The sequence below is a fragment of the Asparagus officinalis genome, chromosome 5 (genome assembly GCF_001876935.1).
Source record: "Asparagus officinalis chromosome 5, Aspof.V1, whole genome shotgun sequence".
In the NCBI taxonomy this organism is placed as follows: Eukaryota; Viridiplantae; Streptophyta; class Magnoliopsida; order Asparagales; family Asparagaceae; genus Asparagus; species Asparagus officinalis.
Window position 1 is genome coordinate 58,171,470 of NC_033798.1, and position 10,103 is coordinate 58,181,572.

The 10,103-nt window shown below is 42.8% G+C and overlaps 1 protein-coding gene across 1 annotated transcript; it reads left to right on the plus strand.

The window, feature by feature from the left end:
• On the plus strand, positions 3,684-4,250 carry LOC109841865. Its single transcript, XM_020410796.1, has 2 exons — positions 3,684-3,764; positions 3,813-4,250. The coding sequence occupies exons 1-2, from the start codon at positions 3,684-3,686 to the stop codon at positions 4,248-4,250; spliced, it is 519 nt and encodes a 172-aa protein (XP_020266385.1).

Sequence of the window (10,103 nt, forward strand, 5' to 3'; positions counted from 1 at the left end):
CTCCCCTTAAATTGTGGGATTGTGGTTGAGGGGGACCATAACTCCATCCCTTAAATCTTAGGATGTGACCATTAGAGGTTGAGGGGGACCATAACTCCATCCCTTAAATCTTAGGATGTGACCATTAGAGGTGAGGAGAACCATACTTCATCCCTTAGATCATGGGGAGTGGGTGTACCCACTCCCACGTTTTAAGCTCAAGTGGCTGACTTGGTCCAGCTGTACAGGCGAGATTGTCATTATAGGTGAGCTTGGGCTGTCAAGAGAGCTGGAGAGCTTTCAGGCGAGCAGGCGAGTCTGCAGGCGAGCTTGGGTCATACAAGCGAGCTTCTAGATGTCCGGCGAGCTATCCTTGTGCAGGCGAATTTCAAGCATGCAGGCGAGCCTGTGTAGGCGATTTTCAAGCATGTAGGCGAGGCTATGTAGGCTAATTTCAAGCATACAGGTGAGGCTGTACAGGTGAGGTTGTGTAGGCGAGTTTCAAGCATGAAGGCAAGGCTGTATAGACGAGGCTGTGTAGGTGAGCTAGCCTCATTCAGGCGAGCTAAACTCCATTGTAGGCGAGCTTCAGAACATCCTACGAAGAACAGGTCATAACTTTCAAACCGTAAGTCGGAATTGGACGAATTATATATGAAAATTGACTAACTCGACGAGACGGAGCTGACCAAACCTACCCTATAGGGTTCCGTTTGCTCCTGTCCATTTTGCCAAATTCCTTCTAGTTTGAGAGATATCAGCGTTTTCCCCTTTTTTGTTATTTCGGGCGAGGTTTTAGCAGTCTTGTTCTGAACTTCTCTAATAGGGATTAAAGGTAATTTTTATTGGCTATAGTCACGGTCTTGAGTCCTCACTAGTAAGAATATAGTGGACAATTTAGTACATATCATATTTCATCCGTAAGACTATAAATAAGTTCTTATACTATTATTTTAATAACTATGTTTTAGTTCCTATTTTTCGATATATTGTTTTGATTTTAACCTTAGATTTCCTCTTGATCCTTGCTTTCCTTCAGAACCATGGTGGGTATGCGTGGCTATGGGAACCCGTCTGGTAGCAGTGCCCCGCCGCCCTTCGTCGGCAGTCGATAGCCGGCCAGACGACACCGACGCACCTCTCTCCACTCTGTCCCCTTCGAGCCACCACCTGCCAAACCAACCTCCCCCGCACAGCACACCAGCTTCTCGACCGTCGAGATCCCGCGCTACTGCCTCACGAACTCCAGCAGCATCTCTGCCTAACCCCGTAGCCCTGCGCTTCGTCGCCGAGCCCACCAGACCCGAGCTCCCTCTAACTTGTCGCCGTCATCGTTCATATCCTCGTCGCTGTTTAGATCTGTCGCCTTCAGCGCTGACGCGTCGCACCGACAGCGTCGATCCGTTCGACGAAACCCTGAGGCAAGATCCCTCTTGCCTGTTGTCTCGTTAACTTAATTTTTTATCTTTTATGAATTTATTACGTATATGCGTAGATTAGTTTGTGCTGATATGATATTAATTGTGTGGTTGTTGATAATATTGCGGTGAATATATTCTGTGAAACGATGCTATAAATGATGAATAAGTATGTCAAAAAAATAGTTTATGGTTAATTTCGTGTTGTTTGAATGGAAGAATATATTTATAGAGTATTTTTAAAATTATTTATAATGAGGAAAATATTTTAAAAGAAATTATTTTGAGAAAATAATTTATTTTGGATAAGGAGTATTTTTAAATAATTGTTATGATTAAAAGAATTTTATTTTGAGAAAAAGAGTATTTTAGATTATTTTATAAAATATCATAAAAATCATTTATAAAATTAAAAAGTATTATTGTTCATAAATAATAATAAAATATATTTTAAGAAGATTATTTTAGAATTTTTTATAATGAGAGATAATTTTAAAGGAAATTATTCTTGGAATTAATAACTGAGATTTCGATTTTCGTGTGCAAAACATCTGTTAATAGTAGTTTCATCTTGCATTGTTAATAGTAGCTTTACTCTCATATGTTTCTTGCATGTTATCACGACCCCTATTCACGCTTCATGACATTGACACTTAGCGTAATTGCATTTATTATTCCATGTTGAGAATCATGAGAAGTACATGACTATAGTGACCTGTATGACACAGTTAAGATCTAGAACCTTATGTATAGTTGACCTAGAATTAGGAGAATTGGGGTGAGAAATCTTGGTCCATGTGAGCAGTTGGGATTGTTGATGTATTTTCCAGGCTCGTGCCGGTGAAGTTTGTGTAGTCACCGGGGTGGGTCTGAGGAGTTGAAATATTTATGCTTGTGGTTGTATTCCGGGCTCACGCCGGTGAAGTTTGTGTAGTCACCAGGGTGGGTCTGAGGAGTTAAGATATTATGATTGTGGTTGTATTCCGGGCTCGCACCGATGAAGTTTGTGTAGTCACCGGGGTGGGTCTAAGGAGTTGGGATATTTATGATTTATGATCAGTCAGTTATTCGATGATATGAGCGTTGACTCTGTGTGAGTTGTGAACCAGTGACCTGTTATAAGATGACTAGTTACATGACATTATTACTTAAGGTGATTATGGATTCTTGTGAGAGGTAGGCCAGTTGTATTTCTTTTCATACATAGATAGGGATTAATATTTAATTATCTACAATTTGAGGCATATGGTATATACATGAGGGTTTCCTTGTTTGGATTATTTTGCTCGACGTACTACATCTCATGTTGTAGATTTTTAAGTATTAACTCCATCTAGTTGTATGACCTTGTTATGTGGATGATTATAGGATGGCTAGCTGCATGATCTTGTTACTCGGATGTTATGAATCCTTCTGATTGTTATACTCTAGTAGCCGATTGTATCTAGATTGTTAGTATTCTAGTTGCATGCTCCTATTGTTGCTATTATCATTACATGATCCTATTTCTGTTATCGCATTGGTCACTCTTCTATTACCATCACTGCTGTTGCATTTGTTATTGCCTTGGTCATTCGACCGTTTCTTTCTCCCTTGTAGGATCTTGCCGTGTGCCATGCACGCTGACATACACCTGTTTTCTTTGGTGTACGTCAGATTTAGGAGACAGTCGCCCTTAGCTCGGAATCGTACAGGAGCCAGAGGATTCGCAGTATGAGTGCCTTGCAGATGGAGTAGAAGAACAAGCTGAAGCGTAGTAGTTTTCTTCCATAGTAGTTGTGAAACATTATAACTCTTTATCATATTTTTTCCCTAGTTTGGTAATGGATTTTCATACTTTTAGTAGTATTTTCTTTTATTATGGACTATGTATTTTTATTCCTAGTTGAACTGTTGTAATAAGGGTACGTTGGACCCCTATTTTTATGTCTGGGATGATCTGCTTGATGATATGTTTATGTTTATTTCTTATTCTGAGTTGTCTTTATATTCTTTCTATTGTGATCGGGGACCTGTGATTGAGATTTTTGTATTTGACGCTTAGCGTATTAGATTGAGAAGAAAAGAAAAAATTAATAGTGTGTATTTCTTCTCAATCTAATACGTCACGGTCTTGTTCACGTCCCGATTACCGATGCCCCACAGCCCGAAGTGGACCCGAACCAACTTATGGTGATGATTCAGGGATTGGTCACTAATCAGCAGCACCTGGCTGGGCAGCTATAGCGGGAGCCTCAGCACCAACCTCCCCCTCGTCCAGAGTCTAGTGTTAGGGAGTTCCAGTACATGCGACCGCCTTCCTTCTCTGGTGCTGAAGGACCCTTAGCAGCGGAGGAGTTCTTGAAGGTCACTAAGACTATCCTCACGGTGATCCATATTGCCCCTACTGAATGGGTGGATCTCATGGATATTTAGCTCACTGATACCGTTCGGATATGGTGGGCAGCTGATAAGACCCACCTTAAGAGGCCAATCCTATGGGAGACGTTCACCAAGCACTTCAACAGGAAGTATTTTCCTCAGTTGGCTCGGGACAAACTCCTACGTAGATTTGTTGACCTCAAGCAGGGAGGCCGATCAGTTAATGAGTATGAGGCTGAGTTCTCTTCCCTGAGTCGATATGCTCCTCATCTGGTTACAGACCCTACTATTAGGAGGCATCAGTTTGAGAAGGGCCTGGATAAGTATATCAGGTTTGGTCTGGCTGCTAGAGCACTTGCAATGCACGATGCAGTACTGGATACAACACGTGAGATTGAGAGCGTGCTGAAGGAACCTGAAGATCCACATGTGATTCATAGCAGGGCACCTGTAGTTCCAGCTAGGACTGTTGAGCGTCCTTCTCCGAGGTAGCAGCAACAGGCCTCGCAGAGGCAGTAGCATTCTTAGCATCAACCATTTCATTAGGCTCATCCTTATCAACGTCCTAGAGTGCAGTCTCAGAGCCAGTCTTTGGTGCAGTGTTCCTATTGTAGCTACCCTAGACATACCCAGCAGGAGTGTCCTAGACATCTTCGTCTGTGCTACAACTGTGGGTCCCCGACCATGTCAACCGGGACTGTCCGTAGCGGCAGTAGGCCAGCTTGCCCCCACTTCTAGTTCGAGCAGCTCTTCCAGCTCTCCCTCGATCAGCCTCAGCAGCTCCAGCTCAGCACGGAACCTACCCTCGATCGGGCCCTCTTCCTCTACAGAGAAAAGTTTATCAGGAAGCGCAAAGGCAGTAACCACCTCGTCAGATGTTTATGATGTCAGCTATGGAAGCTGAGGCAAACAACCAAGTTATCACCAGGAAGAATAGTTCATTCTTAGTTTTATTTGCATATGAACTTCCTTATTTCACATCGTCTTATGATATTATGATAGGATTTGTTTATAAGTGCTAGCTTAGATGTATTTTCCTTCTACACTATAGCTCAGCTTTATCCTTCATAGGGTGAACCGCTAGAAGATCACAACTTGCATGTCCTTTGATCGACTTCTGTTGTTTGAAGTGGATGTCATACTGCAATAGAAACAAAGCCCACCTTGCTAACCGCCAATTCATAGAAGCTGGTTACGTCATGAAAACCCGGATTGGGTTGACGTTGAAAATAACGTAAATTGTCTGTCCAACCAGTTAGTGTCGCATTTTTTGGATTGCAAACACTAGGGAAAGTCACTCTTTCTCGATCATTGGATATCGAGACTCAGCGTTACCAATGTTCAGCTCAAATAATAAACCTCCTGCTCGTGACCGTTATCATCGTCTTGTGCTAGTAGAGCCCTTAACAAATGTTTTGTTGCCTTGACATAAAATCAGGAATGGTTTTCCTAACTTTAGTACGACAAGAACAGGAGGATTTGACAGGTATACCTTAATGTATTTGAATGACTTCTGACAAGCGTCATCCCAAACAAATATTATACCTTTCTTCATGAGCTTAGAGAATGGTTGACACTTTCTCGCAAGGTTCAAAATGAAGCGGTGGATGTAGGCAAGTCGTCTTTGTAACCCTCTGAGTTCTTTGAGATTTCTCGGACGCTATAATTCATGGATCGTCTCCACTTTATCAGGATCAATGTGGATACCTTTCATGGTGATGACGAATCTGAGGAATTTGCCACTGGACATTCCTAGGAAAGACTTGGTAGGGTTCATCTTCAATTGGTGACTACGCATGAGATTGAACATTATTTTCAAGTCTTTAATATGGTCGTTCTTGCCACGACTTTTAACGACCAAGTCATCTACGTAGTATTCGACGGTTTTTCGGAGATGCTCTTAGAAAATCTTCGCCATGACTCGTTGATACGTAGCACCCACATTTTTAAGACCGAAAGGCATGACTGTGTAGTAGAAGATACCAAGCGATGTTCTGAATGAAGTGTGCTTTTCGTCGTCAGTATACATTTTTAATTTGGTTGTATCTTGAGAATCCAATCATGAAGGACATCCTCTCAAATCCACACGTATTGTCTACAATGACATCCATAATAGAAAGAGGGAAGTCATCTTTTGGGCAGGCGGTATTCAGATCTCTAAAGTCGATGCAGATTCTAATTTTTTCATTCTTTTTAAGAACCGGGATAATATTCGCCACCCAATCAGGATGTTGCTCTTCTCTGATGAAGCCCGAGTCAATCAACTTTTTGACTTCAGCTTTAATTACAACCATGATTTGCAGATGAAACTGTCTTTGCTGTTGCTTAACAGGTTTAGCATTCGAATTGATGTTGAGGCGGTGCATAGCCACATTTGGGTTGAGTCCTGGCATGTCTTCATAGTCCCATGCAAATACGTCGATATATTCCCTGATGAGGGCAATCAACTCCTCTTTTTCTTTTGGTGGGAGACTGTCACTAATGAATATAGGCTTCAAATTTGCATCGTCGCCCATATGGACTTAAGCCACCTTATCCTCAGTAGGAGGTTCCCTTTGCTCGAATCTATCGCCATACTGGATGTTCAAGTGATGGATCCAAGGATCTTCCCAGGTTGGCAACTGATCATCTTCCTCTAATGTTGTAGGGTCAACAGTGACCATGTTTGACATCAAACCTTTGAACATTTCTCCAAGGCCGACGTCAAAATCCCACGTTGAAGAATTTAACGAATATCCATCCTTATTTGGATTGGACAGTTGGTTATTAATCTGCCAGCAACATTTATCAGAGGATGAAGAGATATAGCCTAGACCCCTCTTATGCTCGTAATAATTGTCGGGCTTTCCCTTTGGTACATAGGATGGCCGGGGTGGAACTCGGGTACCTCGATCAAAGCAAAGGCCTTCTCTAAGTGTGAGATTGTACCCCCACTTCTTCTTATAATTGCGTACTTGTGGGCTATATTTGAGGAAATGTTGACCAGGTTCTTCATCATCGGCGCTAATCTCCAAGAAGGGATTTGGTGGCAGACATGACTCCCCTTTACTGAAGACTGTCTCTTTTCCACCCCCTGCCTTTGTAGGAAGGACGTACGTTGTTCCAAACGACTCTTGGAAACACTTCTTCGTCATGCAAGATGATTGAAGCGGCAAATGTATGTCGGTGTTTCTGTACAATCCCTGCATTACATCATCAATACAAGGCACGTACTCTAAATCATCATTTAATTGCATAATTATAATCGGCAAGTTGCCAGTTATAACTCCCATCTGATGATTTACCATCGACAAGATCAATTACAAAGCGTTCTATGTCATTAAATACAAGACCTTCGTCGTAATCGAGCCCGGCTTCGATATCAGCTTCTTCTCCGCTGTTCGTGCCCTGCGCTAATGCTTCAGTATCAGATTTAGCATCATATAAGAGGGAATTAGTGAAATAATTTTCCAATTCCTTAAATGGTTGCTTGTCCGCAACCACCATCTTTACTTGACTATTAGTGTCCATGTACTTCAAACACTAATGGAGTGTGGAAGGAACTATAACATTACTATGGATCCAGGGTCGACCCAATAGTAAGTTATAGGAGGTCTCTGCATCTATAACTTAGCATGTGACTTCAGACTTCAAATCTCCAAGTTGGCACTTCACTCGGATTTTACCCAATGGTCTGGGCCCACTGTGTTAAATCTATAAATAATAGTGTCTGTTGAAGCCAACTTGCTGGTAGGAATTCCAAGATGATATATCAATGGAGTGGCATGACATTGACTGTAGAACCCAGATCAACTTAGATTCGGTTGACCACAGTTGAGCGAATATACCCGGTGAAGTACAAAGGCCTGTCATGCTTCGAGTTCCTCACTTGCATGTCATCCCGAGTGAATGTGATGCAAGAGAATTGTTTGGCCACTAGGTTGCAATGTTGAACTGGTGGTTCTAACTCCTCAGGGGCCTATTTGACTTGAGTAAGGAATGCCTCAGAATCGGCCAAAGTCTCTTGTGGAGCCTCCCTGGTGTCTTTGGACAGACGCTACAACTCGTATAGAGTGATCCTTGCTAGGATGTTAGACAGTTGAGCCATAACATCAAAGCAGTATGGAGCATTCAAGCTTTCTGGTTTGTCTCTCCCAATTGGTCGATTGAAACGAGATGCTTTGGATTCTGAACCTCTTTGTGCTTGGGTTCCTTCTCCTTTTGCCTTGCCTCAGCTTCCTTTTGTTTAATAGTTGACTGCTGCTAGGTCTTCTCAGAAGGCTTAGGAGGTGTCGTAACCACCCCCAGTTCAGCCAGAGTCTTAGCATTCTGATCGGAAACTTTCGGGTATTTGTACCAGTATTCGTTCCCACTCTTGGTGGCAAAGACAGGCTCTCCATCAGCTACCAAGACTTCATGCTCATCTTCTGAGAGTGAAAGTGTTGGGATACCCTCATCATCTTTTTCTGGAAATGCTAAGGCAGGACAACAAGACTTGCCCTTGCTTTTGGACTTCTTCTTGGAGGAGAATCCCACCCATTGTTTATCCTTGAGCAGATCAGGATGGACCCATAGAACTTCTCCATTAGAGGCTGTATGTGGCACAAACCCCTTCTGACGTTGCCCATGTGGGTCATCATTGACAGTCTTCATCTCCACCTTTGAAACAAGTTCCTGTTGGAACCACGATAAAGGTACGGATCCAAAGCTGATAGATACTGTGTTTGCTCCCACCTTGTTCTACTTTGGTGGTTTTGCCATTATGATACTGGCATCAACCAAGGCTTGGATTCTATCTTTGAAGACAAAACAATATTTGGTAGGATGGTGGACCCTTCTGTGATACGCACAGTATTTCGGATCCGAATTCTTTTTAGCCTCCTCCTTGTCCATGATTGGCATCAACTTGATTTTATTATTGTCCAGGAGGTATTTGAAGATGACTAGAACTTCATCATCCTTGAAAAAAATACTCCCTCTGGAATCTTGCATCCGGAGTCCTTTGCTGCCTCTGAGGTTGCTGCTGCGTTTGAGGCTGCAGTTGAAATGATGACTGTTACGCCAAATGGTACTGTGGTTGTTGTTGTGACGTTTGATTTGCATCAACAGCAGTCACCGGTGTCTTTCCCTTACTATGAGGAGTGAAATTGGGCTTTGAAGAATTCGCTGTTGATTGGCCTCTCTTAAGCTTATTTCTTTTAAAGAAGCGTTCCACCTGTTCTCCGTGCATCTTCAATGCCTTCCAAGTTTTAGGTGGCACAACCCCCATGGCTTTAATAACATCCAATGAGAGATTATTATGGCATGTTTGCTGTATCAACTCCTCCGTCACCGAATCCCTTCAATTCATGGCTTTGTTTCAAAGACGTTTGACAAAGTTGTCAACTGATTCTTCGTCTTTCTGCTTCTCATCCAAAAGGGTTCCGATCGACACTTAAGTGTCATCATCGAAGAAGTTGATGAGGAATAGTTTTTCCATGTCATCCTAGCTGTTAATGCTCCCTGGCTTGAGACGTCGATACAAATCGAAGGCGGTCCCGTGAAGGGTGCTCACAAATGACCGAGTCATCAAGGATTCATTTCTAGAGATCATACCTAAGTGAAACTTGAAGTAGATTAAATGCTGAGTTAGCGAGCCTCTCCCATCAAATGGTGTAAAGTTAATTACAATAAACTTTGGCAGGTATGAAATTGACTCCCACTCCCTTGGGTATAGACACGGGATGCCAGTTTTCTTCACCTCTTGAGCAGACATCAAGGCGTTGACCTTCCTCTCGAGGTCTTTCATCATCTTCTTATCCTCACCCTCATATTTCTTTTGGGGATGTTGAGAAGGATTAATTGAACCATTCCCAGTGTTATTGAGGGGTGCATCGGCCATAATGACTTCGTCTACTTCTGGATCACTGTCAATGGGGCTTCTTGGGTTTTGATTATCATACCCAAGTGCTCTTTCACTGGTTCTTTGCCTCGATCTTCATGTAGAGGACCAAGGTTGTTGGCCATTGTAATTCTAAACTTTGACAGGTTAAGGCTGACCCAAGGCTTCACCGGGCGGTATGGTAGAAGTGGTCGCAGAGGATGGACCTGGAACAGATGCCGAAGGAGGTGAAGAAGTGGCCACAGAAGACATCCTTTGGGCGAGACAGTGGAAATTGTCTCGGCCAAAGGCTCTTTGGGCGGGATCGTTTCTCCAAAGAGATAGTTCCTAGCTATCTTCGGATTTTGATTTTGCGCGAGTTCAGACTTTGGAATCCAAACTTTGCGGGATTTTGGTGGTTCTTTGGCCACCTCTTTCTTCTTCATTTCTTGTGCCTTTTGCACAAGAGCACGAGCATGTGCGGCATATACGTGGTGCTTTTGGAT